The 26,395-nt window shown below is 62.5% G+C and overlaps 5 protein-coding genes across 6 annotated transcripts; 3 read left to right on the forward strand and 2 right to left on the reverse strand.

The window, feature by feature from the left end:
- Positions 1–25: 25 nt before the first annotated feature.
- Positions 26–3,325, forward strand: CHLRE_16g663900v5 (uncharacterized protein). The gene is made up of 6 exons (XM_001701433.2): positions 26–144; positions 399–549; positions 715–891; positions 1,142–1,324; positions 1,691–2,000; positions 2,183–3,325. Exons 1-6 carry the CDS (start codon positions 101–103, stop codon positions 2,365–2,367), a joined length of 1,050 nt encoding a protein of 349 aa, XP_001701485.1. The 5' UTR covers positions 26–100; the 3' UTR covers positions 2,368–3,325.
- Positions 3,326–3,670: 345 nt separating this feature from the next.
- CHLRE_16g663950v5 (uncharacterized protein) lies at positions 3,671–6,595 on the reverse strand. The gene is made up of 6 exons (XM_001701405.2): positions 6,387–6,595; positions 6,237–6,295; positions 5,624–5,927; positions 5,179–5,381; positions 4,949–5,042; positions 3,671–4,814 (listed from the first exon to the last, which is right to left on the reverse strand). Exons 1-6 carry the CDS (start codon positions 6,474–6,476, stop codon positions 4,527–4,529), a joined length of 1,038 nt encoding a protein of 345 aa, XP_001701457.2. The 5' UTR covers positions 6,477–6,595; the 3' UTR covers positions 3,671–4,526.
- A 100-nt stretch (positions 6,596–6,695) lies between these two features.
- On the forward strand, positions 6,696–12,430 carry CHLRE_16g664000v5 (uncharacterized protein). The gene is made up of 14 exons (XM_043071037.1): positions 6,696–7,004; positions 7,146–7,213; positions 7,475–7,649; positions 8,038–8,237; positions 8,457–8,585; positions 8,871–8,956; positions 9,291–9,353; positions 9,595–9,666; positions 9,924–9,995; positions 10,265–10,393; positions 10,636–10,822; positions 10,953–11,029; positions 11,249–11,367; positions 11,699–12,430. The coding sequence occupies exons 1-14, from the start codon at positions 6,910–6,912 to the stop codon at positions 11,808–11,810; spliced, it is 1,584 nt and encodes a 527-aa protein (XP_042915679.1). The 5' UTR covers positions 6,696–6,909; the 3' UTR covers positions 11,811–12,430.
- Positions 12,431–12,565: 135 nt separating this feature from the next.
- CHLRE_16g664050v5 (uncharacterized protein) lies at positions 12,566–19,454 on the forward strand. 2 transcript variants are annotated; one of them, XM_043071038.1, is made up of 14 exons: positions 12,566–13,127; positions 13,205–13,255; positions 13,344–13,427; positions 13,526–13,579; positions 14,101–14,192; positions 14,503–14,558; positions 14,834–14,982; positions 15,301–15,462; positions 15,888–16,027; positions 16,308–16,446; positions 16,677–16,811; positions 17,045–17,254; positions 17,483–17,736; positions 17,949–19,454. In XM_043071038.1, the coding sequence occupies exons 1-14, from the start codon at positions 12,894–12,896 to the stop codon at positions 18,391–18,393; spliced, it is 2,205 nt and encodes a 734-aa protein (XP_042915681.1). In that variant the 5' UTR covers positions 12,566–12,893; the 3' UTR covers positions 18,394–19,454. The 2 variants fall into 2 exon arrangements, with proteins under 2 accessions (XP_042915681.1, XP_042915680.1); XM_043071039.1 differs by having other exon boundaries at positions 17,486–17,736.
- A 971-nt stretch (positions 19,455–20,425) lies between these two features.
- On the reverse strand, positions 20,426–24,375 carry CHLRE_16g664100v5 (uncharacterized protein). The gene is made up of 9 exons (XM_001701404.2): positions 23,809–24,375; positions 23,693–23,740; positions 23,525–23,603; positions 22,978–23,452; positions 22,663–22,888; positions 22,425–22,529; positions 22,074–22,154; positions 21,443–21,936; positions 20,426–21,317 (listed from the first exon to the last, which is right to left on the reverse strand). The coding sequence occupies exons 1-9, from the start codon at positions 23,929–23,931 to the stop codon at positions 20,735–20,737; spliced, it is 2,214 nt and encodes a 737-aa protein (XP_001701456.2). The 5' UTR covers positions 23,932–24,375; the 3' UTR covers positions 20,426–20,734.
- Positions 24,376–26,395: the final 2,020 nt, after the last annotated feature.

Raw genomic sequence — 26,395 nt, forward strand, 5'->3', positions numbered from 1 at the left:
ATCTTTGGACATTAAAGCCCTGGCCCGAGCACATAAGCTCTATTCGCACTCTCCACCCTTCATATTCTTTGCTCCGGTTAGCTCACCTTACCTCGCAAAGATGCAGCAGTGCGTTGGCCGCTCCGTCCGCGCTCCGTCCAGCAGGTACTTGCGCACAGCGAGAGAATGACAGGAGCTTGGGTCTGCCTAATGTAGTCGCCTGGCATCAAAGGATCCGGGCAATAGGCAGCACACGCACCGCGCGGCGGCAAATGTCTTTCCATCTGGCCGATAATCGCTGCCCCAGGCTTCACGCGCTGATCCACCGAAGTCTAAAGGCTTCTAGTATCCAAAGCTTCTCAAATTCTACAGAAGATCTAGCCCAACTTGCTCACCCAACTCGCTTTCCCGAATTGCAGGGCGGTCGCGCCCAAGGTCGCTGGCGCTCGTGTCAGCCGCCGCGTGTGCCGCGTCTATGCCTCCGCTGTTGCTACCAAGACGGTGAAGATTGGCACGCGCGGCTCGCCCCTGGCTCTGGCCCAGGCTTACATGACTCGCGACCTGCTGAAGGTGCGCGCAATATCAGATGGGCCAGATATTTATTCCCTCAGTTCTTTGCACTGATGTCTATGCGACTGGAATCAGGCTGATCGGAACTCGTCGCTGACTTGCAAATGTGCAAGGGTGTCGGCATGCAACCCCGTTTCTCACCGGATTTTCCTTTGCGACTTGCAGAAGAGCTTCCCTGAGCTGAGCGAGGAGGGTGCTCTGGAGATCGTGATCATCAAGACCACCGGTGACAAAATCCTGAACCAGCCCCTGGCTGACATCGGTGGCAAGGGTCTGTTTACCAAGGAGATCGATGATGCTCTGCTGAGCGGCAAGATTGACATCGCCGTGCACTCCATGAAGGCAAGCTCGGGGGCCAACGTGCACAGGGGGGGTGCTCGGATGCGTGCAAGGGCGTCTGAAGGGATTTCAGCACGGGGTTTCACAGCACTCCGACAAACACAAGCGCTCTTGTCGAAGCATGTCAGCTCTAGTACGTGGCACGCAACGCCGCTCGTCCAGTCAAGCGCACCGGCATGCTGACTGCAACATCCTTAGACTCCCGTCCTCTTCACCGTACTCGCTGCGCCCGCTCGCCGCCTCACACCTGCAGGACGTGCCCACCTACCTGCCCGAGGGCACCATCCTGCCCTGCAACCTGCCCCGCGAGGATGTGCGCGATGTGTTCATCTCGCCTGTCGCCAAGGACCTGAGCGAGCTGCCCGCCGGCGCCATTGTGGGCTCGGCCTCGCTGCGCCGTCAGGCCCAGATCCTGGCCAAGTACCCCCACCTCAAGGTAAGGAAGCTTTAGGAGCAAGTTGTATGCGTATCGATGGAGACGGAAGGCCGATGCCAGTGTTGAATGCACGCGCGGCATGAATGAGTGGCTACTTGACATGGGCACGGGCAGCGTAGGAGCCGACAAGAGCGACACCTAGGAAGAAGCGCGGTTTGCTGGCACAGCATCGGTAGCGTAGAGCGGAGCATGCGGCTGCCGGCGGGGCGCTTGGGGTGTGCGCTGTGGGCTTAGGGAGCATGTGAGCGGGCAGCAGATCTCGCGCTTGATGCTCACACCAACGCTCCCATATGCTTTGGTCGGAGACAACGCCTCGCTCACGACTCCCATCTCACCCCTTCCTACCGCCTGTTCTCCACACGACAGGTGGAGAACTTCCGCGGCAACGTGCAGACCCGCCTGCGCAAGCTGAACGAGGGCGCCTGCTCCGCCACCCTGCTGGCTCTGGCCGGTCTGAAGCGCCTGGACATGACTGAGCACATCACCAAGACCCTCAGCATTGACGAGATGCTGCCCGCCGTGAGCCAGGGCGCCATTGGCATTGCCTGCCGCACCGACGACGGCGCCAGCCGCAACCTGCTGGCCGCCCTGAACCACGAGGAGACCCGCATCGCCGTGGTGTGCGAGCGCGCCTTCCTGACCGCCCTGGACGGCTCTTGCCGCACCCCCATTGCCGGTGAGCAGAGATGACCGTGTGCCACAGAATCCTTAAGTCAACAGAAGCTGGGCCGTGGTTGTTGCGCGTCATGCGCCCAGTCTGGGGGATGGTGTCGGCCAGCCGCCGTAGCCGTAGTCCATATTTAAACCACCAAACTGCATGTTCTCACCTCTTTCGTGCTCCTTGCCCCACCCGTGCAGGCTACGCGCACAAGGGCGCCGACGGCATGCTGCACTTCAGCGGCCTGGTGGCCACCCCGGACGGCAAGCAGATCATGCGCGCTAGCCGCGTGGTGCCCTTCACGGAGGCGGATGCCGTCAAGTGCGGCGAGGAGGCCGGCAAGGAGCTCAAGGCCAACGGCCCCAAGGAGCTGTTCATGTACTAAGCGCATTACTTGACACAGCGCGTTGAGTACTAGCAGCGGCGCCGCTGACGTCACCGGCAATGGTGTGCGTGTGCGGCAACGTGACCAGCAATGGTGTGCGTTTGAAGGCAAAGCGGCGGAGCAGCAGCAGCAGCTGGAAGAGCAGCAATAGCAGCGGCGCAACGGCGGCAGTGCGGCAGCATGAGCGGGTCTGACTTCAGGGCCAGCGGAGCACCGCAGTTTTCATACCTGTCATCGCTAGCGGTGCCTGTGATGTTTGTGCCTGGTTGCTGCCGCGTATTGCCGTGTATGGTGGGAGTGTGCCCCTGAGTTCTGAATAAGAGAGCGAGCGGGCGGATGGGCCTCGAGAGGGAGGGGCCACAGAGGCGAGAGTAGAAACCCTGACGATGTTGCAAAGATATAGTTGACGCTTTTGACTTGACGCGTGTGTGAGAGCGTGATTGTTGTGTCTGGTGTAAATTCACTTTTGACATCTTGACCAAACTGACCTCTTCGACTGCATGCAATACAGCGTGGATTGACGTGCGCGTGAGCGTGCTGGAAGAGGCAAAGGGTGTTGATGCGGGCCCAGGATGCAGTGCGCGCCGGGCCCCCGGACCCTTGCAGGTGCTAGTGTGTTTCAGGACGCCAGGTTTGGCTTGTGTGCACGATCACGAGAGTGCTTCCAGTGAGCTTCGATGTAGAGCGTGCCCCTGCGGGAGAGCGCGCATGAGTCGCGTAGGTGCTTGGACTGCGGTGGTTTGCGGCAAACGCCCAAATCCACCTCTTTGCACACGTGCGGGACGTGCACGGACAAGCATGACGTTTGCAAGGACATAGATTGGAAGCAGCCTGACCGCCGGTGTACAGCCGCGCATGTGTGTCGATCGTGCGGCACCGACGTCCTGCTTCATGCGTTCAAGCGGGGAGAATAGGCTTGGGATCTGGTATCCCAACCAAGATGTAAATCGAAAGAAACGCTCTCCAAGCCCTGGTCTAGTGGTTTTATCCTCCTGGATATTTCAGCGTGCTGATAGACCTTGGTCAACAGCAGGTCGAAACTTCGAACGTATCGATACCGTAGATGAACTGAGCCCCGCGGCCGAGTGAGCCGCATAGCGGCACAGGCCGTCAGGCCCTCGGGGACCAGATATCCGCAGTGTTCACTGTCCAGTTCATAGGTTGTGCACCTGGGGCCTAGGCATGTTCTCGGGAATGTTGTATGCGCCGGAAGGAACGTGTACGGGGGAAAAGGAGTCACCATGTCTGGCATCGCTGAAGACCACACGACGGTACAACGGCTGGCTTGACAGGCGGTTGTACTGAGTACTGGTTGTTACACGGTAAACCCTCTCGAATCAAGTGTTGAATCGAGCAAGCCGTCCTGACGGCGGCACAGCGCCTACACAGCCATGTACACAGAGCCCAGAGCGTCACAAACTCAAGCCCAGGGCAACTGGCTCGTCCATACTCAAAATGCCAGGCCCAACAGCAGCAGTACGCTTAAGAATGGATTAAGGGGTTCCGACCCCTGTGTGTGTGTGTCCTAAGAATGCATACGGTCAGGTCCGGTCCGTCAGGTAAGCTCACCGTTGCGGTTATGTTGTCAAGTCGAAGTCGCTGGGGCACCGCCCCCGCAAGACTCAAGCTTCGTTTCCTATACCTCGCAGCGCTACAGGCCTAGAGGCCTGGGCATCAGTACTTACTACACTCACTCGTCGTGGCCCAGCAGCGCTCATGCTTGTGACTCTCCGCAGACCGCCCGCTGCCCACACGCGCACACAAACCATTACATGCAAGCGCCACAAGTATCTCACGTACACAAACACACAAAATCACTGGATAGCCAGCGCAGGCCACGCCGTATGCACAAGAGCGCCTGCCTAGCTAGCATAACACGCAACGCTACCTTGCTTCAGCATTCCTCCCATACTTTGTGGACAGATGACCAAGATTGACCCGAGTTATGCAGCACCTTCGCCATGCACATTCACTGCACGCCGCCAGCATTCCGGGCACCGGGGTCAAGCCATTAGGCAAGCCCCTGCATTCCTGCCCCAAAACCTCCCGCTTCCGTTGGAAGCCACCTGCCGCACGTGCCGGACGGGGCCGGACCCGCAACGCTCAGGGCACTACATCAAGGAGAGACGCAGGCCGAACAAGCTGCGCCTGCGCTGTCGTTACTGCGCCTTGACGGCCTTCGTGGCACGAGCCGCCTTGTCCGCGTCGTACTGCTCGGGCGTGGTGAGTGTGCCCATCAGGTAGTCCATGAAGATGAAGTAGTGGCCGTAGTTGTGCTTGTAGGTGGTGTGGTGGATGGTGTGGTAGCCGGCCCCCATGATGGGCCACACGTGGCCGTGCAGGCAGTCGTGGATGTTGGTAGTCCACACGCCGGTGGCGAACAGCAGGAGCTCGTGGGTCAGGAAGTGCATGGGGCAGTAGAGGAGGGTCCACGCGTACGGGACGGCCTGTGGACCGAGAGGGCAAGAGTGAGCGGTCAGAGGTAGCAACACCAGGCGCATGCTGTCTCAGGTACAGTAGTACACGCTAGGCCTGCTACGTATTCGCCTAGCCGGCCTCCCCACACGATGCAACCGCGCACCTGGAGGATGCCATCAAGGGGGTGGAAAGCCAGACCAGCGAAGGGCGAAAGGGTGTGCTCCTTGTTGTACTTGTGGTGGTCCCAGTGCAGGTACCTGCCGGGAAGTAGCAGGGCGCAAGGTAAGAAAGTTAGTGCCGATGCAATACCGTACAGCACCTCTGCGCCAGTAGCCAGCCCTTATCGACCGTTCCCCGCAAGCTGTGCCCGCGCGCCCGCCCTGTGTCGCTCACTTGTAGAGCGGGCCCCAGTGCAGGATGCGGTGCATCCAGTAAACGCCGAACTCCACTGAGGTCATGTAGAGGAAGAAGTAGAGCACGTAAGCCGGCAGGCCAACGTTCTCCACGCGCGGGTAGGCGCGGGTCCAGCCCTTCTCCGCCGCCATCTCCGTTAGGGCCGGCAGCATCGAGTAAAGTGGCATGGCGATGTTGGAGACCTGCGGACAGGGGCGGCGCATATATAAAGCACATCGTGCATCACTGTGACGGCTCGGTCCGAACTTGTGAAGGGTGCGTGTCAGGGCATACAATTCCATGTACAATCAGATGACCGCACCGGGCTCAAGGGCATTCGCGAAGATCATGCACGGTTACTTTGCCCGTGCCCTCCTTACGCCAGCTGCTTCCGCATCCGCGTGCCGTGTCCATCCTCTCCGCCCCACCCTGGCTTGACACCTACCCGCATCTGCTCAGCGACGTCCTTCCACGCCGGAATAGTGCCAGGAGCAAACCACTTGTCCCCAAAGCAAAAGTAGGTGTAGTAGCACCACAGCCCGCCCACGCCGAAGTACACCGCTGCGCAGAGAATCCAGCACCGCAGCCACGTCTGCCAGAAGTGGGGAATTTGATCCCGGACGCTGTCGGGAAACAGCCACATGACCAGGTTGTTCTTCCACTCGTTCTCCTCCCGCATCAGGCGGAGGCGCTCTGCCACCGGCATGTCCGCCTGCGTGGCAAACGAGGCGAACCATGCCCGCACGCCGCTGCGTGCACAGCGAAGAATGGTGCGGCAACTCAAAAACGTTGGCGGAATACCACATACAATTGGTTTGAGAAGGTCACATGTTGACCGGCTTGGACTCGACGGTGTTCGGCTGAACTGACGCGCGATGTGGACCGCACTAGGGCCACGAGAGACCTCGCCGCAAAGCCTCAGCTGTCACTTGCCAAGTCCAGTAAGCTACAAAGGTCAACGTTACCTACCGACAGCTGGCCAACCCTACAGCTGCTCGCGCCTCCCCGCGTCCTATTGAGCGGTACCCCGGCTGTTCCCGACCCCGCGCGCCCCTCACCTCAGCAGGCTGCTAGAGTGCCCAGCGATGACCACGTTTGGGAACTTCGTGTGGACAACCTGCATACATACGCCGAGGAATGGGCTCAGCGCGCGTGTGCGCGGCGTTGGCGGCAGCGACGTCTCGGTGGGGATCCATCAGGAAACGCACCTCTGCGCTTCCTGCTAGAAGATGGCTTGAAACTAATACTGCTCCAAAAACAGCAACGACTGCTAGCGAGCGCGCTAGCGTCGCGCTCATTTTGAGCGAGGTTGACATTTGTTCAAGCAAGGAAGCGCAAGTGGTCGATGAAGCTTCTATAAGAGTGCTAATATTATACAGATGGAAGCCTAATCAACTACAGGTACTCTGCGCACGGTTCAACGTTTCAACTGGGCAATTTCAGCATGGGTCCCCATTCCGACTCTGCAAACTGTACCTCCGAGGCCATTTGAATTTTTGTGTTACGTTAATGCTTTGAATTATCGTCAGCTCAGTGTCCTTGTTGTGTATCGAAAACAGGCCTTTACGCTGCTTCGGTGCCTGCGCGTGCACACTTTAGCCTTCACGTCTGCCCAGTCCGCGCCAATTGACAAGCCCAAAACACAGTCTTCTGAGTCTAAACAATCCAGTTGCTTTTATCATGATGTTGAACGCCCTGCGCGCCCGGCCGGGGTGTCCAGGCCGCCGGAAAATGTCATGTCAAGCTGTGATCAAATACAATAGCAAAATTGCACAGAACAAAAGCAAGAGGAAAGGTGCCGGTTGGATCAATATCGACTACGATAGGTAAGCTTGCGCTGGGAGCTGGCGGGCGGAGGGGGAGCTGGCGGGGAAGTGCTGGTGGTGGTCAACCGCAGGAGCATTGCCAACAGCCACTGCACTGCATGATCCATTCAACCGTACAAATGTGGTACGTCCTAACTGCAGGCTGTACACACAGCCATCCTTCAATCCGGGACGGCTGGTGGGCCCCATTAAGCTGCAGCCCGTGCCTGGTGCGTCGTTAGTAACTTAAGACTGGGTCGGAGCATGGGTGGGAGCAGACGACAATGCTCCCAAGGGTGGGCGTATGAAGACGGGCGCGCGGAACTTAAAGACGTGCCACGGGCGCGGCCCAGCACGCCCCCACGGCACGCAGTTGCGCGGGCACGCCCGGTCAGCCCCACCGGCCCGCAACAGCGCCCCCAAACCACCCATTTGCTAGACTCCATCACCGCACCCACCCCCACTCCCGGCCACCTCGCGCCCCTCGCCAGGCAAGGGCCGCGGTCTGGTGGCTGACCGGGAGCTGCCGGCGGCGGAGACGTTGCTGGTGTCGGAGCCGGTGGGCACTGCGCTGGCGGCGCCCGAGGGCCGCGAGCTGCTGCCGCACCACCTGGTGGCGGCGCTGGAGAACATGGAGGCGGGCGGCCGGATGGGCGCGGCGGACAGGTGGGTTGAGGGTGGGAGAGGAGATGCGAATGGTATGGAAGGGGATGGGCGTGGGGTCGGGGGCGGGGGGATGGCTATGCGGTATGGGTACTGGGCAAGGGTTGTGGGCATAGGGGCATGGGGGTGAAGGCGTGCAGGGTGTTGGGATGGGTGGTGGGCGCTGACGAATGCCGAAGTGGTGTCGGCGGCGGAGGTGCCGGGACCGTGCAGGATCACAAGCCAACACCGCGGGAGCGGCACCATGCGTTGCAATGGCAATCACTCCGCACAGCCGCCCGCCCTCCCCACACACCTCGCACTCCTCCACACACTCAGATGTGCCCACGCACAGCATCGTCGCTCCCCTCCTCGCCCAAAACACACCCGCCCACAATTTCTACCCCCCCAGGGCGCGTCTGCGGCTGCTGTACGACGGCAGCGCCCCCGACAGCCCCGCCAGCGCCCGTGTGCGCGGCGCCAGCCTGGACGACTTCCGCAAGATAGACGACAAGCTGCGGCGGGCGGCGGAGGCGCCCAAAAAGGCAAAGGGAAAGGGTTTTGGCGCACCGGCGGCCGCGGCGGCGCCGAAGGCGGCCGCCATCAACACGGGTGAGTGGGTGGGGCGGGCGCCGGAGTGAAGCGGCGATGCGCGGTGTGGTGCAGGTGGTGGCGACGGGGTGGTGGAGAGACGCGCGATGGCGAGGGGACGGGAGCGCTCGTCACTCTGGCCAGTTACCACCCACTCACGCTCCACCTGTCCGCTTTGTCGACCCACTGTGTGTGTGTGTGTGTGTGTGTGTGTGTGTGTGTGTGTGTGTGCGTGTGCAGCCGAGCTGGGCGAGGCGCCGCTCACAGGCGGGGAGCTGGAGCGGCTGGTGGCGTTCAACAGCTGGGGCAACAGCTACAGCGACCTGGGGGTGGCGGCGCTGCGGAAGGAGCGCTCGGAGGCAGTCATTGGTGAGCCGCACACATACACATACACACATCCACACACATGCTGTGCCGTGTACCGTGTGCATCCTTCCTTTGTGCTCGGACAAAGGAGGCCGCACCCCGGCCGCGCCGGCTGCTGCGTGCTCTGCCCCACTTGTCACGCCTAGCTTGGGAGCCGTTCCTAGGGCGCGTGCTGACATGCCGTGCGGCCTCGTGCCACGCACTCGCCCCTGCCACCCGTGTATGCCACCCCGCCACCCTGTAATGCATGTGCAACGCGTGCCCAATCGCGCACGTGCGGCCCAACAGGCGTGTGGCCGGAGTTTGCGCTGCTGAACCACTCGTGTGCGCCCAACACCGTGGCATTCAACGTCGGCCAGAGCCTAGTGGTGCAGGTGAGATGTTGGCGGCGTGTTTGGGGGAGGGGAGTTGTAGATACAGCCCAAACTGGGGGAAGGCTACATGACGGCAGTTTTGTGCCGGAGACTGAGGCAATGGTCCCGCCGGTCGTGAAGGGCCCATGACGGGTGTGGGCACCTGGGCTTGGAGGTGCTGAGGTATCGAGGGCGGGGCGGGATATGGGAGTGCGGATATGGGGGTGCAATCTATGTCAAATGTAACGGACTGTGTTGAAATGTACTGTAATGGGAGTGTGGAAACGGCAGTGCCATGCTGTGCATCCCCCCGTCTCCCACTTCCCTTTGCCCCCCCTTCCCCCTCCTCCCCCAGGCGGCCGCCGAAATTGAACAGGGCCAGGAGGCCACCACCTGCTACCTAGGGGACCTGGTGCAGGTACGTGGCTCCTTTGGGGGTCCAACGTGTAGGTCCACATTGGGGCCGGGGGAAATGGGCCAACATCCTTCCCGTCAGGACTAGGGAAGGGCGTGGAACAGAGCATGGGAGGGGACGAGGCTGCAAGGTGCTTTGTCGCTTGACCTACTTGCGTACGGCACTCGTACAGGCGGCCTCCGGGTTCTCACCCCCCCTGTAATTCATTTTGTGATCCCAACTGCCTCTGCCGGTGTTTGCACAGACGCCCCGGGAGCAGCGGAGGGCCTGGCTGAAGGGGTCGTACGGCTTCGACTGCCAGTGCGAGCGATGCAGGGTGCGTGCGTGCGTGTGCGTGTGCTTGTGCGTATGCGGTTGTCTGTCGGGGGGTGGGCGCGAAAGGGTTAGGAAGTTCAGAGCGGTGGCAGCCAGGCGCCGAGGTTTGGGTGGGCAGGCAGCGCGCAGGGTTGATAGGGCTGTGATAGGGCACCAACGCTGCTACCCCTACGTCAGCACTTCATACTTGTAATTATATGACTCTGTTCTTCAAATGAACGGGTACCCCCCGTGGGCGCCCTTACGTCCTTTGTGCAGGCGGAGGCGGCGGTGCCGGCGGAGGTGTCTGCGGCCGTCACGGCGGCCTACGAGCTGGCCACCAGCGAGCAGGTGAGCCGGGGCAGGCGCCGCGCCCAGACCCACGTTACCAGGGGAGATGCAGGTTGCAACGTGCGGTACCGTATTGCTCAGAGGCGCAGCGGGGGTGAGGAGCGCGAGCATCACTTGGGGCGGAGCGGGGGAACCGCGGGGCGGACCGTGCTGTAGTGGGTACGGCGCTCGGCGATGGGGCTATCCCATCGTGCCCGCGCAAGGGACGAACAGCTCGACTCTTGTCCAATCTCCACTTGCCCCATTGCCCCAATCCCCACGCCGCTCAGGCCACCAAGCTGGCCACCGAGGCTCCGGGGCGCAGCGACCGGTCCTCGCTGCGGCCGCTGGAGGGGCAGCTGGCGGCGGCCACTGACAGGCTGGAGGCGGCCATGGAGGAGGCGGGGCTGCTGGAGCGGGTGAGGGGGAAGAGGGGGAAGAGGGGGCGGGCGGGGGGGGGGGTAGATACCAGCCCGAACTAAACCGAACTCAACGCAATAGAGCGAGGAGGAGGGGACAGGGCAGGGGATGGATGGAGGCGCGGAAGCGGAACACGTGTCGACTTGCGCCCCCAAGACCCTGCGCCTTGCCCTCATCTTCGCACCCCGCCACCTCACCTCGTCGCATCCCACCACACCACACCCCACACCTCATGGCGCAGGTACGGCAGTGGCTGCGCAACTCGGCCTACGCCGCCTACTTCACTCTGGCGGTCATTCGCGACCTGCCCGACGGCTCCGGCCCGGGCGACCTGGGCGGCCTGTTCGGGCGCACCGGGGCGGCGGCGCCCTTCGGCGACCCCGAGGCACCCACGCGGCTAGCCGGCATGGTGGAGGCGGTTGCGCCGGGTGAGGCCGCAGCGCAGTCACTGTTGTGCTTCTATTCTTGTGTGCATGGGTTGCATGCGCGCCGTTGATGTGTTTTATGGGCTCAGGCATCGCCCTGCACCTGCAACTGCAACTGCACCCGCACCCACAGGCTCGGACCTGCACCTGTACCTCACACTGGAGGCGCTGTCGCGCACCGCGGAGGCCTACGACCGTGAGGACCCCCGGGTGGGTGCGCGGGGGAGGGGAGCGAGGGAAGGGAGCGAGGGAGGGAGGCCAGGGCAGCAGCTGGGCAGGTGCAGGATAGAAATGGATGGACCAGGAAGGCGGGTGCAGGCGGCAAGGGCTCGACGGGCCAGTGATGTACCGTAGATGTATGTGGCAGCACGTTGTGTAGGCATGCGGACGCGTGTCCATCAAGCACACACACTCGCTACGTGCATGCAGGTGGCTGAGGCGACCAAGTCCTGCCTGCGTGCGCACATCTTGCGGTACGGAGTGGTGTCGGACGCGGTGCTGCGGTCGCTGCTGGAGGCGCGCAGCCGGACACAGCACTACCTGGGCAGGTGGGCGGGAGCGGCGGCGGGCGGGCGGTGGACAAGGAGACGTGAGGAGCTGCGGCGCAGGGGAGCCGGGCAGAAGCACGGCCAAGGGAGGGCACCTACCGGCGTCGTTATGTTTGCTGTTTCGTGTTGAATGTTTTTGCTGGGGCCGAAATTGAATGATTGAATTGGTACACGATACGCTGCAGCCGCTTACCAGCCGCGCCGCTTGCACCCAACCCACCGCTTTCGGTTGCAGCGGGATTGCAAGGCACCAGCCAGCACACGCCTCTTGGCCTATACCGGTACATGACTGACCTTAATGTGGTGCTGCTGTGCCCATGCCGTCCCACAGGATCACCCTGGCGTCGCAATCGGAGGGCGCGGGCACGGCGCTGGCGGGTTCACTGCTCAAGCAGACGGCGGCGCAGGCGGCGCGGGAGATGGCGGGCACAGGCGCGGAGTGAACTGAACGGCCGGGAGCGGACTACGGGGCGGAGGCGGGAGGGGGGTGGAGCTGGCGGAGGTTGAATGGACTATTGCGGGGCGACTGGCGACTCAGGAGTGAGGAGGATGTGGAGGCGACTGCGGCAGACAGCGAAGGGCACCCACCCGTCGTGGCGTCACGCCACCGTGCCCGACCTCGCGAGGCCCTGAAGTCGGCGCGCTTCGTTGGACCACGCCCACTCTGTGTTAGCGCTGTTATGGCGCGGTTTGCAGGCTGCAGTGGGGTTGCCCCACGGTCGCGATCCAAGGGGGTTTGGCTTGACAAATCTGCACCAAGATCTGCACCCCGTTCCAGGCGGGGACTTGGGGACCGCCGGGGACCGCAGGGCGCGGCCACGGGAAGGTGTGCCACCCAGGCCCTATGGCCCAACCTGGTGTTGTATGGTACCGTACACGCCGAGTTAGGCGAACACTTAGACCTTCACAGTACAGAACGAGCGTGCAACGATGTCCGAGGAGTAGGCGTCAGTAGGCGTAGGACAATGCTGTCAGGCTTGTACACTATATGGTACATGAATGTCCGCAATATCATCGCCGCGGGCCAAATCCGCGTTCTCCGGATGTTTAAGAAGTCCATATTCGGCCCTGCCTCAGCCCATTGACCGGACTGATGCTAAAGGTGGTCGTGCACCTGTTCGCCTAGGGCCACGACGGGAGGGCCGTCAGCGGTTGACACGATTACTGGAATGCCAGCTTGGAACATTCATTCTTTGATATTAATGTAGTCAGCTCTTGAAATTAGAACGCAAGGCATTGCGGCTCTTCGCCTGCCCCTGTGCCGATTTCAGGGGTTCGATCATAATGTGGCGTAACAGTGGCGTACACGCCGCTCGCTATAAATTATAACCTATCTACATGTACGCATCTTTTAGCGCCGTTCACTAAGAGCGTGCCACACTTGCAGAGCTGCGAAAGTCTGGGCCTCGGTCTCGAGCGACCCGGCGCCCTTGTGGCAAGCTAAGGGCGCTGATGCCATGCTTCGCGCTTTTAATAAGACCAGTCTTCTGAGTTTGGGCGCAAGCTCGCAAGGCCAGCCAGCGGGAATGGGTGAAATAGCCTCGGCCGAGGGCGCTCTGGAGCACCGGAACACCTCAGTGACGCTGAACCCGGAGGAGCGCAATGACACGGGCGAAATGGAGGTGGCATCGCAGAATGGCGGGCAACAGGGGCCTTCTGGCGGGGCTGGTGGGGCTTCGCTGCCGCTGTTCGTCACTGGCGTCATGATTCGAGGCCACAAAGGCGATCTGGCTCGTTTCTTTGAGCTTCCTCCTTCAGAGGTGAGCCAGGAGCGACGGCCAAAGAGTGTTCAACTCCTTCCATGCCACATGAACCCCCCCACTGCACGCGACTGCAGAGCCTGCGTGGGGACTTCCACTGCGCGCTACGAAAGAGGGTGCTGCTGCAGGTGAGGACTGGTGTTTCGCGCTTGCAGAAGCTGCGGGCACACGGCGAACGTGCCGACGCATGCGAGCTTCCTTTCGACCTTCTCGCAGGGCCGGATGTACGTCTTCGACCACTACGTGTGCTTCTACTCGGCGGTGTTTGGCTTCGCCAAAAAGCGGAGAATTCCTATGCGGGTAAGGTGTTGCAGACTCGCCCACGCTCGTTGGGCAGGGTGGAGCAAGGGGTGGAGAGGTTGACTGCTGGGTTTACCCGTCCACGTTCTTGCCCACAGACCATCAACTCCGTCAAGAAGAAGACGCACCTGGGCTTCCCAAACTCTCTCGAGGTAGGGCTAGGGGCGAGGCAAGCTTGCCGTGCGCAACCCGTGGAGGGCTGCCGTGCAGCTGTGTGAAGCTGCGCCCAGTCAGTGTCCCTGCACGTGTGTGCGCCACCAGTCGGCGCCGTACTCCAATCCCAGACGCGGCATGGGCCCGATGCTCCTACAGACGTAATAGCATACATGCACTGAGAGCTCGATGCTGCGAGCCGGAGGATGATGGCGACGGCGAAAGCGGGCCGGCCGGGATGGGGTGGGGGTGGGGGATGTGCCCGCGTCTCAGCCGGCTTCGCGGCACCCGCTTTGCGATGTGCTCGAGCTGCCACGCCGGATGCCATACACAGCATGCGCCCCGTTAACAGGGCACACTCGCCTTTCCCCGTTTCGCATGCTCAAACACAGGCTCTGACTTCCACTTGTGCCCGCTCCCTTGCTATCTTTCCTGCTCCTACTCCTGCCTGCTGCTGCTCCTGCTGCTGCTCCTGCTGCTGCTCCTGCTGCTGCTCCTGCTGCCTGTGATGACGCACCAGATCGACGCGGAGGAGCGCAAAGACTTCTTCACATCGTTCCTGTCGCGCGAGGAGGCATTCCAGCTCATCATGAAGCTGCTGCCGGACGCCAAGTGCGTGAGCGAGAATGAGTGCCGGGTGTGGGTTGTGGAGTGGATGGTCAAAGCGGGCGGGTCAAAGCGGGCAGCAGTGGGACATGCTTGCGGGCGCCTGTATTAGGGTTGCAGAGACGGGGTGGAGGGTACCAGGGGCGGTATCACGAGGAGGAGTGAAGACTGGGGCAAGCTGTCTATGTTGTGGCACTCGCAACAGGACGCACGTGCGGGGCCCGTCTGTGTTGCGCCTCCGTGCGCGTGCGTGCGTGTGCGTGCATGTGGAGCACCTCCCTCACACACCCGCTCCCCTCCTGCCCTACCCCCGCAGGCGTATGTGCGAGGACGACAGTGTCACTGCGCGGCGGTCCACTGACACGGGGTCAGGTGCGTGCGTGCGTGCGTGCGTCGCCTGACCCATTGGCTGCGGCGCTAGTGCGGCGTCAGCGGTATGGGCGGTGTGGGTGCAGCGGATGGGCACACACCGATGGGCGGGTGGGAGAACGAACCGATGGCGTGGAAGACCGGGGGACGTTGGGAGCGCGTTGCGGGCGCTAGTTGTTGAGCAGGCAGTACCCCAATCCCGTACGCCCGCTGTCGAGTATTGAGCACTGGAACGGCCCTGTACACTGACCCTGCTCACAACCGGCCCCATTGCTCAGGTGTGGGCGGGCCGCGCGAGATGGCCAGCCCGCCCCAGCGCGGCGCCGGCGGCGAGCACGGGGTCCGTGGCGGGCGGGCGGGCGGCGACCGGTCTCTCATGACGCGCAACTCGGGGTCGATGGTGGACGAGGGAGACGACGAGGAGGAGGTGAGGCGCGGGAGGATGAGGTGGCGTGGGTGCAGGGGTAGGGAGGGTCAAAGCCCCCAGAATCCCTCCGCAAGGAGGCAGGGTGTGGATGGGTGCCACTGGCTGTGCGGAGCAGCGCGGGGCTGCACTGGCGGGGAGTTGCAGGGCCGTGGCAGTTGCAGTGGCCAGTGGCCACCCCGCGTGTACGGCTGGACGTGGCTGCACACAGCCCCCACCCACGCCGCGCCGCATCAACTCCCCCCTGTCTAATCATGAATGTAACCCCCCCCCCCGCGCACGCCGGCTCGCGTCCCTGGCCCCGCCCCTGTGCGCCTGCAGGAGGAAGCGGGCGTGTGGACGGTGGAGCCACGGTCCGCGCCGCCCGTGATCGCGGGCAGCCGACACGTGCTGCACTCCGCGCTGCCCGGCTCGCCTCGGGACTTCTTTGAGACGGTGCTGGCGGACAACGCGCCCTTCTTTGAGGACTTCCTGGACAGCCAGGTGAGCGACGGGTTACGGAATGCGGGGATATTTGACAGCGCTTACGGGTTATACGGGTGCCACATGAAGCGAACGGGGCAATCCTGGACGGCCAGGTGGGTGGTGGTGGGTGGGGGTATAATGTCCAAGCCCATTGTTGGGTGGGGTACATCGATGCGACATCACAAGGGCGGGGCAGTCCTGGACAGGGTGGGGGGCGCTTGGGTATGGTATTTGTCCCAAGCCCAATGGGGCGGACGGCGTTGGAATGGTTCAAGCCATTCGAAGTGGAAGGCGGAGGCTGCTTTGCTATCGTGCTGGTGTGCAGTAGAGTAGGTGCACGGAGCTGTGGTCGGTGCAGGACGGTAGCAGGGCTGCTCTGGGCGCTGTCACCAGTGTATGCCCACTGACAGCCTCCCTTCTCGATGTGTGTTGCGCGCCTGCAGGGCAACCGGCGCATCAACCTGACCACGTGGAAGCGGCATCCGCAGCTGGGCCACGTGCGCGACCTGCAGTTCACGGCGCCGATCAAGGGCGCGTTCGGCAACTGGGGCGTCAGCCACACCGCCTGCTTCCAATCGCACAGGTGCGGAGGGGCCGGACCGGACTGGAGCTTGGGCATGCCACACCTGCAAAACCTGCGCATCCCCCAACACAGCCGGTGGTGCCACTGCTCTGACCTCACAACCCCCATGTGGGCTGGTTCTGGATCTTGGTTTCTTTGGGATTGGAGTAAACCAACCCGTACAGCCCGTACAGCCTGACACACACACACAAACACATACACACACACACACGCACACACACACACACACACACACACAAACACACACGCACACACACACACACCGCCCGTCGCCTCGCAGGTTCTGCCTGTACAGCGACGACCACATTGTGTTTGAGAGCAGCCAGACCATGACCGACATCCCCTACGGCGACTGCTTCACTGTGGACCAGCGCTGGGACGTGAAGCGAGACCTCGCAGCGGACCCCGACAAGCCGCAGGTGCGGTGGGCAGCGGGTGGGCGGAAGGGGCGAAGCGGGGGGGACAGGCGGTGGGCAGCGTGGCGCGGAGCAGCGGGTTACAAAAGACCCGGGGCTGTGTTCGGTGGCTGGGCAGCTGCTGTTGTGCTAGGTAGCGTAAGGTGTGCTGATAGCGCACGTACGGTACCGGTACAAGCACGCATTCCCCCATCTACGCCTCCCCTCGTGGGCCCTCCACCCTCCGCCCGCAGGTGACGTTCGACCTGCACGTGCGGGTGCCCTTCACCAGCCGCTGCCTGTTCAAGGGCGTCATCGAGAGCGGCAGCTACAAGCAGGTGCAGGACACCTTCGCGCAGTTCATTGACCAGCTGCGGCCGGTTATGACGGTGAGAGAGCGCAGTGGGCCCGGGGCGTTGTCTCACCATTCGCCAATTCCAATTGGAAGCCTGGGGTTGGGGCGGGGGGCGACAAGTCGGCGGCGACTGTTGCTGCAGGGGTATCTCCCGGGGCTCGCAATGAGGGAGGTGGCAAGCGGCAAGTGCAGCTGCCCCGTGCATGTCTCTCCCGCGCATCGTCTCCCACCACCGACCACGCACCTGACGCTACCATGCGCACGCAGGAGCGCTTCGTGACGCGCAACACGCTCAACATCCGCGACCCGGACGGCGGGACCAGCGCCGGCGGTGGTGGCGGCGGCACGGCGCAGACGCCACGTGTGGGCTCTGCGCCGCGCAACGCGTCCATGGCCCGCGGCGCCACGCTGCAGCACACGCCCTCCTTGCGCACCTCCCAGACCATGCCGCGCAACAACGCCATGCACTCGCCGCAGGTGGGGGTTGCGCGCGGTGCTGCCATCCGTGCGTGCATGCCATGTTTGCACGGCGCTGTGCATGCACACGCGCACGGAAAACTGCAGGGGCACATGCTCAAGCATACCGGGCTGGGTAGGAACGGGCTAACCGGCTCCAGTGTTTGCGGCCCCGCGTCCCAAGCTCTCCTTGCTCACTTCTAACCAACACCTCTCCGCCCCCCTCCCTCCTCTTCCGACCACGAGCAGCAGGCCTTCGACGCGGTCGAGGCCTCGCCGCATGGCGACGGGCTGGCCAACGGCTCGGCCCTGGGGCTGGGCGCCGAGGGCGGCGGGCGTGGGCATGGCGAGCCGGGCGTGGGACGGCTGCTGCTGAGCCTGGGCGGGCGGCTGGCGGACGGCGCACGCGGCATGCTGGAGCGCGGCATTGACGTGGTGCTCAACCTGACGCAGTGCCAGTGCACGCCGCAGATGCGGTTCCTAGTGGCGGTGGTCATCCTCATGTGAGAGCAGGGGCCGCGGGCGGGGGCCGCTGCTGCGGTGGGGGTTTGGGAGGCTGTGGCGGTGGCGGTGTGGTGTGGCGTGGTTGCAAAGCGGGCAGGTGGCTGCTCGGCGCGCCCCCGCCATCTGCTGACTGCGTCGCCTGCCTGAAGCTGCCGTGTGTCCCGCTGGTCCCGGACTTAACTGCTTGGCGTTGCTCCTCCGCCGTCCACAGGTTCCTGGCCAACCTCACCTGCATGCTCACATCCATGTGGCCGCTGGGCGGCTCCCTGCCCTCCGCCTCGCCCGCGCCGCGGCTGCTGGTGCAGCAGTCGAGCGTGGGAGCACCCGGCGCCGAGTCCGGCTTCGGCCTGCCGCAGGACCTCCTACATGCGGCGGGAGCTGCCGCCGCGGCGGGTGGTGGCGGCGGCGCCGCGGCCGGCGGGCTGGGCGACGGCGGTTTGGGCGGCAGCTACTGGCTGCAACGGCTGGGCGTGTTGCAGCAGGAGCTGCAGCTGCTGCAGGGCCGCCTGGAGTTCGTGACGCGCGAGGTGAACGTGGTCATGTCGCACTTGGCGCAGGCGGGCGCGGCTGCGGCTGCGGCGGCAGCAGGCGCGCCGGGCGGTGAAGGCGCCACGGCAACGGCGGCGGCAGGCGGGCCAGTAGGCCAAGAGCTCTGAGCCTAGGAGGCGTAAGCCGCGAGTGGAGGGACGGGAGGCCATGTGTGTTGTGCATTGGTGCATAGTTGCGGATTGCGGCAACGCTGCCGCTCTGACCTCCCGTGGGCGGGTTGTGCGCTGATTTGCTGTCTATAGTCTGCAGTACTGTTTACTGTACGTCATTGCTGTTTTAATCCGGTTCCAAGTTCATCAAGCCAACCGGCCTGCTGGCATAGGCAGCCACGGTGAAGGCACAAGGCGGCAGGGGCGTTGGTGCTCGCGGCATATGAGATTGACAAGCGACACACTCGCTACTGCCTGGCTGGACGGGTCCGCCCGATGCGGCGGCAGCGGCCACTTCATCTACCCAACAGCAGTAGAATAGCTGGTTGGGCATCTGGCTGTGATGATGGGAACGGGGAGCCCACTTCGGGGACAGGTTCGATTGATGGTATTAGGGCCCTGTGAGAGCTACCCGGGTGCGTCAGTGCTGTGCAGTGCTAGTGCGAGTTAGTGCGTCAGTGCTCTAGTTAATGATTGGATCCTTAACATTTCTGCTGCCGGTTTCCATTTGCGTCGTCATACTACGCCCACGGTAGGGGCAAACACAGAAGCCGTACATAGGATGTTGGCAATGAATTGTGCGGAAGCTTGAGGCTGGGCGAGGTGGCTTAGATTATGTGTGCTGGCGCTGATTGGGCTGTGCGCCTGTGCCTCATGCGCTCAAGTGGCTGCATCCAAACCGCTCATGTGTGTATGAAAGGCGCTTTCATGGTTCATAACTAGCTTCCCTCACTAGCGGGGGGACACGCTCTGCGGAGGCATCTTGCCCTGACTACGGGACATGACTATGGGCTCTCGCCATCATCGCCGCATGAATTCTTGGGGGCTGCGAGCGGGCGCCGCCCGCATCATGTGACTAGTATTAATGACGTGACGTAAAGCATGACGACTTCCATGTGCACTGCAAGTAGCAATCACTGGAGAGACCGCGCCACCTCTTCATTGTTGCGGACGCTGCACACCTGTAAAACACCGCTGATGTTCCGACATCACCTGGCGCGCTGTAACGCCTAGGCTTGGCGCAGTCTTTGCAAGGCCATGCCCGGGCCACTCCTAGTCCCCTGCGTATGCCTACGCCGTACGCACATTCTGCTCGTGTCGTGAGGTGTGTGTGATGGGACAGGGTTCAGGCAGGTTGGCGAGGTCCCATAGGGTGCAGCTGACGCCCATACGGCCATACTCCAAGCAGACAGCAAACAGTTTGCAGCGGCAGAGCAGGAGTGCATGGCTGGTCGAACGCCGGAGTTACTGTACCGACAAGTTGCTGGCTGGCTGGAAGTTTGCTGATGCGCATTCCTCACGCTCCGGGCGCCCGGCCAGGCGATAGCACCACACAGACACACCACAACGCCACACTCGCTCGCGATGCAGAGCCGCAGCGCACCTGCAGGAAGATGACCAGCGTCCACGGATGAGCACCAAATGCAACACAGACAAAATGCAACAGTATGCAGCAAAGCAATGGCCGGGCGACAGTATGACAAGCAGGGGCGAAAACAGGGCGCGGCAAGGCAGAAAAGGGAGCCCGAATGTACGGATGAGTGGCGGGCGAGTCGAATGCGAGTGCGAGACAAACACAACCGGAGTGTGAGGAAGCGCCGCGGGTTGTCGTGAGGTGTGTGCGACTGTGCGTGCGTGCACATTCCGAAAGCACCGATTGCATTGGTTACAAGAGGGGCCTGAGGGGTTGCGAGGTGTATCTGCTCAGAGTTCACAGTGCTGACTCGCCCTGCGAGTATGCGTATGTGGCCTGTGCATTGCGTTTCACAGGGGAAGCAAGCGGAGGGCTGGAGCTGCTGTGAGGTGCCTCTTGCCTTTGGGTGGGGTGGGGGTATGACAGCTTGAGGGCGGCAACAACACCACAGCCAGCAGGGACTCAGGAGGCGGAGAACAACATCAAGGCCAGCAGAAAACTCCAAGTGTGCTGCAACACTGCTGATCAGCTTGTGAACGTACCCCGAAGGCGTATGCTCCCAGTTATAGGTCGACTGCAGCAATCCAGTTACACCAGGCCCCGTGCTTCCGAGAATGATAGCCCTCCTCAGTACCGCCTTCCCTTGGCGGGCTGTGTCGCAGCAGACTCGCCTCGTGAATGCTGCATTCCCATGACAGACACTTGTCACACTACCGTAAGATGTGTTTGTCCAACACGCGACCATGCAAACACCGCGTCTGAATTAGCCTCTCCGGCAACCCTGGCGTTGGCTGCGTTGGTCGTGCAGTATCGCTGTCACACTCGTCTACCGTGCTCCACACCTTAAATGATCTCGCTAAACACTGCCAGGACCGGAGGAAATGATCAACGCGCAAACGAGGACTTGCCCCGTGCCGCTGCAGCCGCTGCCACATGCGCGCTGAGCGACATGCTGTCGTGCGCCGCCAGGCCGCTTGCTCGTACCGACCGGAATTCCTGCCCAACGCTGAACACCAGCGGCTGCGGCAGCCCCGCGTGCGAGCGCGCCAGCTCCACAGCGGCCGGCCCGGAGCCGGTGGCGGCTGCGCTAGCGGCGCTGGCGGCCAGCGCCGCGGCGTATGCCCCGCCGGACGCCGCAGATGCCGCCTCAGCCGCCATTGCCGCGGCGAACATGCCTGCCGCGGTAGCCCCGCCCCGCTGCTCGCCAGTCAGCATGGCACCGCCGGGGGCCGTGCTGGGGCCGGCCCGAGCAACGGTACCGCTGAGGTTCCGCGGCTGGAAGGCGCTGGGGAAGCTGCGCTGCGCAATGGAGGTGGAGGCTGCTGCATCGGAGCCCAATCCCGCTGCCACCGGCATAGCCGCACCATAGGCACCGGCAAGCGGAGACTGAGCAGCGGAGGCGTCGTACGCTGTCGAAGGTGCTGGCGTTGGCCGGGATGCTGTGAATGCAGCCGCGCCGGTGGAGCGCCTGCAAGCTCAGGGGGACAGCGCAGGCATGAGGAACTTGGGTACTCGTGTGGCAATTCTGCATCAGCAATCGAGCGAAACACATCGACACGAAACTGTAATAAGACATGCGTCAAGGCAGCTCACCTGAACATTGCAAATGAGGGTAGGGCAACATCCGCGTCCTCCACATTGTTCAACGGTACTGGGCGCGGGGCGTACGGCGCTGGCGCTGCGCTCGGCCCCGAGCTGCCCGGCGTCATGGCAGCTGGGCGAGGTGACGCAGCTGTGGCAACTGCCGCCCCTGCGATACGGGTGCCGCTATCCGCCGCCAGCCCGATGACCGGTCCCCCTCCGCCGCGTAGGACGTCCCCGCCCATGCTTGCCGGCCGGAGCGAGGGGACATCGGGTATGTCCGTAAAAATGTTGCGCCGCGCAAAGGTTGGAAGTTGTTGCTGCGAGTACTGAGGTGCAGTTGCGGGCTGGCTGGTTATGCTGCTGACAGAAGCAACGGCCACCAGTGGGGGCGCTTGCTGGGCCAGGCCCTGCGGTCGAGCCTGAGACGCCAAGGAGGCGGACGTGGATGCTGTGGCGCCACCGCCGCCGCCACCGGATCCGCGCAGCAGCTGCTGCACTTGCGCCTATCATGCGAGGCAACAGATGCGGCGCGCTTTTGTTGAATGAGTGAGAGAACCAAAACGAGGAGGTGTTGGCACCATTCGGTGCGTGAGATTAGGAAAGCACACAATCCCAACAAAAAACAGTACATCATACAAACCTGCAGCTGCGTCAGCAGCGCGCTGGCGTGTGTGGAAAAGGTTGCCAGCTCCTGTCGCAGCTTGGCGTTGTCCAGCTGCACCTGCGTGTCGGTGCGAGGACACAGTTTAAGGTCCCAAATGCCCCAGAGCAGTCAGAGAATCGCCTAGGTCAGAGGATTGCCTAGACGGTGCTAGGCGCTGCCAACCGGTAAAGACACAGTAGCCCCAACTGCGGGGCACTCCAGTTGGCACGGTACCATGTGTTCAACTGCTGCGGCGTGCTGGATACGGTAGGTGGATGCTGTGGGGTGTGGGGACTACAATTGCCCTGGGCGAAGCAAGCGTGCAGGCAAGACGCAGCCGTGCCCTACCTTCCGGAGCTCGCCGCGCAGCTCTGCCACCTCGGCGACACTGACGTCGCTGCTGGTGCTGGCGATGCAGGCCTCCAGCGCCCGCAGCCGCCGCTCCACGTCATCCTGCGTTGGACAAGCCAAACCACGCAATGGCGAGATGGCGATGAGTGAGGCCTCATGCACAGAGGCTGGTATGGGGGCATGACGCCATGCCAGGACAAACGCCACCAGTAGTGTTAGTGATAACAGCACGTACCGAAGCATGGCTGATTGGCGCCGCAGACGGCCAGGCCCCTCGCACAGCATTGGCATTGGCGGCTGCAGTAGGCACGAGCTGCTGGCCGAAGAGGGCCTCCTCAAACGCCGCCGTCATGGTGTCACAGGCGTCAGCGGACGGAGAGGGCTCCTCGGCTCCCTCGTCCTCCTGCTCGTCCTCCCGATCGCTGCAAGAGATGATGGTGGTTGTGTCCGCCGCGTGGAACCTGGTCCAGCGGCAGAGGCAGCGGAAACGTGTTGGCAGTACAGGAGGCACTCGTCCAGTGATCAAATATGTGTGCACAAATTCCCGCACCTTGGCCGCAAGGCTGCGGGGATGATGTCGACGTGTCCTGTGCGGTGCAGCCCACTGCCAACGTCGTGCGCGCCAACGCCAAAGGCATGCTGAGACGCGGTCGGCCGTTGTGGGAAGCCGATGGTGGCCGGGCTATCCTGGCCACTGGGCGTAGCTGCAGGTGCTAGCGTAACGTCGAGCGACGCTGTGTCTGCCGGCGTGCGCGTTGCACCGCCAGCAGCCCCGTTCATGCTCTGGGATCCAGCCGCGTCCTTACTGTGGCGGCTCTCGTCTACATCCTGGCGCGGCCCACTGGCCAACGCGGTGGCCCGGCCCGCGGCCGGCGAGCGCCGCAGCGATTCGACAACGCTGCCGTAGTCAATGGCGGGCAGCGGCCTTCCCATTGGCTCGGCTTGAGGGGTGCGAGCTGTGTCCTGGTCCCGCTCCGCATCTGGGTCGGGACGGAGGGTGCTTGCGGAAGACGTCCTCGCCCATGCTGCAGCGCAATTGTAGGTGGCAGGTTGGTGGATGCCTCCATGTGCGGTGTCGAATTGCAGCTCATGCTCACCCGCTACGAAGTCGTGTTTGGTGTCCGCGGCTGAGGGCACCGGGCGGTGCTTTGACACTCGAGACGCCTTGCGCCGCTCCTACAGGGTGTTATGACCGGGTGTAATGACCGGGACAAGATGCATGTAGATATAGCCAGGACCGAATTATGCGCGAGAGCAACCCTCACCAGCTCCTCAGCGCTAAGCTTCAGCTTGTCCAGGTTAGACGAGGTAGCCTGTCGCGAGTGCAGGCAACACGTGTTACTGCCGATAACAATGAGCCTTGGTAGTGGTTGATGCTTACATCCCATGCGGGCCTTTCTGTCAAGTCCGAAAGGCGCCTGGACGATGGCGTTGACGACCGCTGCCGGGCTCTTGAGGAGCCGCGCAGCAGGCTGGTGCTTCGCCTGGTGTTAGAAGGTTTCATTTCAGCCTTTCACTGGGCTACCAGGTGAGAAGTCTGTCTGTTGAATGCTGCGAAGGTCGCGCTGGCTGTCAAACCAAAACGGTTCTAGCCATGTCTCAAATTTAAATTGCAGTATATTTTGCCACCAAAAATTCAGACTGTGGCTACGTCACAGAACAAGAAAGGTTTTGATATTCAATGATTCAAACAGACGCAGCTCGGCAGGTCCAGGATCACGTAAATAAATAGAACAGTTGAACAGGGCTTATATCGCAGGTATATATACAGGAAGCGCCTATTGTGCCGTGGTGCCGGACACGGCTGATGTGCTTCCGTCCCCCCGTGCCAGTCCCCCTTGCGCTTGGTCGCCGACTCGCCGTCCACGGCCCCCAACTGCCATTCAGGAAGTCCTGAACCTTTGCAGGCTGCTTTCGTCCGATGACTTATGCAACACCCAAAGAACTCAAATATCGTACCTTGACCGCTGGTTGTTCTGCTTTTGTCTCGAAATACTGTCCCCGCCACCTGCCCCGCCACCTCGACATGAGTCGGAATAAGTTGCCGCCAGGCGCGTGACATGTACATGGCATCGCTATGTTACGACAATACCTGTAAAGCAGGCCATCCCTGCACGAGTACTGGTAGATTCACGATCGGCGCGGCCCCCAGTATCTCCTGCCGTCATGCACAGGGGACGCCTGATGCACGTCCTCCCCTGGTCATGCACGCTGGAGCACGCGGACGCCCCGTGCGGACACCCTGACACCCGTGCCTCGTGCCTCAAGGACTGCTGGCTCAAACCAGGACCCAAGGAAGCCAGAGCCGGCCGCACTGCAAGGAGCTCGCGGGATGCCAGGTCGAGCATTGTGGTGGTGACAGCAGTGGGCCCAACGACGGCCTTTTCGTGGCTGAGCTCGGGGGCGCGTGCGCGCATCTTGTTAGCGGAGGGGGCGGGAAAGGCCATGTGGAGGAGGAGAGCGCAGCGCCGCCCAAGAAGCGGCGCAAGCGCGCAGGCTGAGGAGCCGGCTGGTGTCTAGGTAGCGGTCCGCGGTGGGGCTGGGCAGGGCATGCGTAGCGGCATGACAAGTAGTGCGGCAGTTGGCAACTGTGCTGCGTCTGGCTGCGGTTGGCTCTGCCGTGGCATCGCGATTGCTAGGCACCGGGTTTGGCTATGTGCCTGTTGAAACCGACCCCGGCTATGTCCGGGCGATGAGGTTGTTCGGCCTCAGACTGTGGAGGGGCTCAGCCCCTTTTCCCGTGACCGGGGAACACTTGTCTTGTGGCTGAGCTTGGGCGCGAAATTTTTTTGATCCAAAACGCACGGGATCTTGGGGGTCTTTCGGCAAACAGACGAAGACATTTTTGGGATTTCGGCCACTTTTGGCCAAGGACAGGGGGGTCCAGCGGCTACTCCACGGCCGAAACCTGCGTGGCATATGGTAAGAAGGCTCAAAGGGCTGTATCTATGGGTGTTGACGGCGGGAGACAGGGGTTCCCCTGGCGGGAGAGTGAGGTTGGGTCGGCGGGAAGCAGGGGAGGAGTGAGCGTGTCGTGTCGGTGTCGACATCGTGCGGGTCGGGGGCGGAGCCCCCGGAAAAATTTTTGGGGTGAACGAAGCGGCGGCAGCCTGTTTCGTCAACTAAACGAAGCCATTTTAAGGAATTCGGCCACTGACGCCGCCCCTGCCTTCGTAAGATACGAGCGCTGCATGCAGGTAGGTCGTGCCATCCGTCAAGCATACCGTAGGCTATCGGTTATGAGCTCTGCAGCGACTTTTTGGCGACGCTGGCCCACGGCGATGTGTGCCTCATTTGAGCGCCCCCGGTGGAACCTGGGACAGGGCTTTGCAAGGGAGGGCTCAGGGCTGTGACCTGCACGGTACACGTGGACTGCGTCTCTGGGCGCAGGGGTGAGCACGGCACAGCAAAGCACCTGCTTGGCAACCCCTGGCGGCTGCGGTGTATCTGTGTATACTCCAACGCGGTTGAGATGTCGGCGGGTTGTTGTTGTTGTTGTTGTTGTTGTTTGAGGGGGCACTTAAGATGTCGGCGGGTTGTTGTTGTGTGTGGGGGGGTGGGGGGTGGGGGGTGGGGGTGCAGAGGCGTGGCCGCGCGTGTAAGGCAACTACGCCTGGCTGCACGCTACATTTTGGTGTGACTACTATATCATTGTGAAGACGTTGTCACAGCTGCTACATGGTGTAAGGGCTCGCGCGATAAACCGATAGCGGCAATGCCGGGTGCGACTGAATGGCAATGCTGGAATGACAAGTCGCGTCGCACCGCCCAACTCTTTCTCTTTCCCGCACCTCACAGGTGATGCCGAATGCGCAGGCGCCGGATGCGCAGGCGGCGGGGGAATGGTTGCCGGGGGGAATGGTTGCCGGGGGGGGGGGGATGGGCGCGAGGGGAATGGGATGTACTACCGGCCTCCGCGTGGGGCCTCCGAGACGTTCTCTTTCATTGTCAAATCGTGTTTTGATGCT

Source organism: Chlamydomonas reinhardtii, chromosome 16 (genome assembly GCF_000002595.2).
Source record: "Chlamydomonas reinhardtii strain CC-503 cw92 mt+ chromosome 16, whole genome shotgun sequence".
In the NCBI taxonomy this organism is placed as follows: Eukaryota; Viridiplantae; Chlorophyta; class Chlorophyceae; order Chlamydomonadales; family Chlamydomonadaceae; genus Chlamydomonas; species Chlamydomonas reinhardtii.

Excerpts from the sequence above, each read along its gene's own strand:
- CHLRE_16g663900v5 (XM_001701433.2), top strand. The coding sequence starts at position 101 with ATGCAGCAGTGCGTTGGCCGCTCCGTCCGCGCTCCGTCCAGCAG. Across the intron at positions 145-398 it reads GTCCGCGCTCCGTCCAGCAG|GGCGGTCGCGCCCAAGGTCG; the intron begins GTACTTGCGCAC and ends CCCGAATTGCAG. Across the intron at positions 1,325-1,690 it reads CCAAGTACCCCCACCTCAAG|GTGGAGAACTTCCGCGGCAA; the intron begins GTAAGGAAGCTT and ends TCCACACGACAG.
- CHLRE_16g663950v5 (XM_001701405.2), bottom strand. The coding sequence starts at position 6,476 with ATGAGCGCGACGCTAGCGCGCTCGCTAGCAGTCGTTGCTGTTTTTGGA. Across the intron at positions 5,382-5,623 it reads ACGTCGCTGAGCAGATGCGG|GTCTCCAACATCGCCATGCC; the intron begins GTAGGTGTCAAG and ends CCCTGTCCGCAG. Across the intron at positions 5,043-5,178 it reads CACTGGGGCCCGCTCTACAA|GTACCTGCACTGGGACCACC; the intron begins GTGAGCGACACA and ends ACTTCCCGGCAG.
- CHLRE_16g664000v5 (XM_043071037.1), top strand. The coding sequence starts at position 6,910 with ATGTCATGTCAAGCTGTGATCAAATACAATAGCAAAATTGCACAGAAC. Across the intron at positions 9,354-9,594 it reads ACCTAGGGGACCTGGTGCAG|ACGCCCCGGGAGCAGCGGAG; the intron begins GTACGTGGCTCC and ends GTGTTTGCACAG. Across the intron at positions 11,368-11,698 it reads ACACAGCACTACCTGGGCAG|GATCACCCTGGCGTCGCAAT; the intron begins GTGGGCGGGAGC and ends GCCGTCCCACAG.
- CHLRE_16g664050v5 (XM_043071038.1), top strand. The coding sequence starts at position 12,894 with ATGGGTGAAATAGCCTCGGCCGAGGGCGCTCTGGAGCACCGGAACACC. Across the intron at positions 13,256-13,343 it reads GAAAGAGGGTGCTGCTGCAG|GGCCGGATGTACGTCTTCGA; the intron begins GTGAGGACTGGT and ends ACCTTCTCGCAG. Across the intron at positions 16,447-16,676 it reads CGGACCCCGACAAGCCGCAG|GTGACGTTCGACCTGCACGT; the intron begins GTGCGGTGGGCA and ends CTCCGCCCGCAG.
- CHLRE_16g664100v5 (XM_001701404.2), bottom strand. The coding sequence starts at position 23,931 with ATGAAACCTTCTAACACCAGGCGAAGCACCAGCCTGCTGCGCGGCTCC. Across the intron at positions 23,604-23,692 it reads AGCTTAGCGCTGAGGAGCTG|GAGCGGCGCAAGGCGTCTCG; the intron begins GTGAGGGTTGCT and ends AACACCCTGTAG. Across the intron at positions 21,937-22,073 it reads CGCTGCTGACGCAGCTGCAG|GCGCAAGTGCAGCAGCTGCT; the intron begins GTTTGTATGATG and ends CTCGCATGATAG.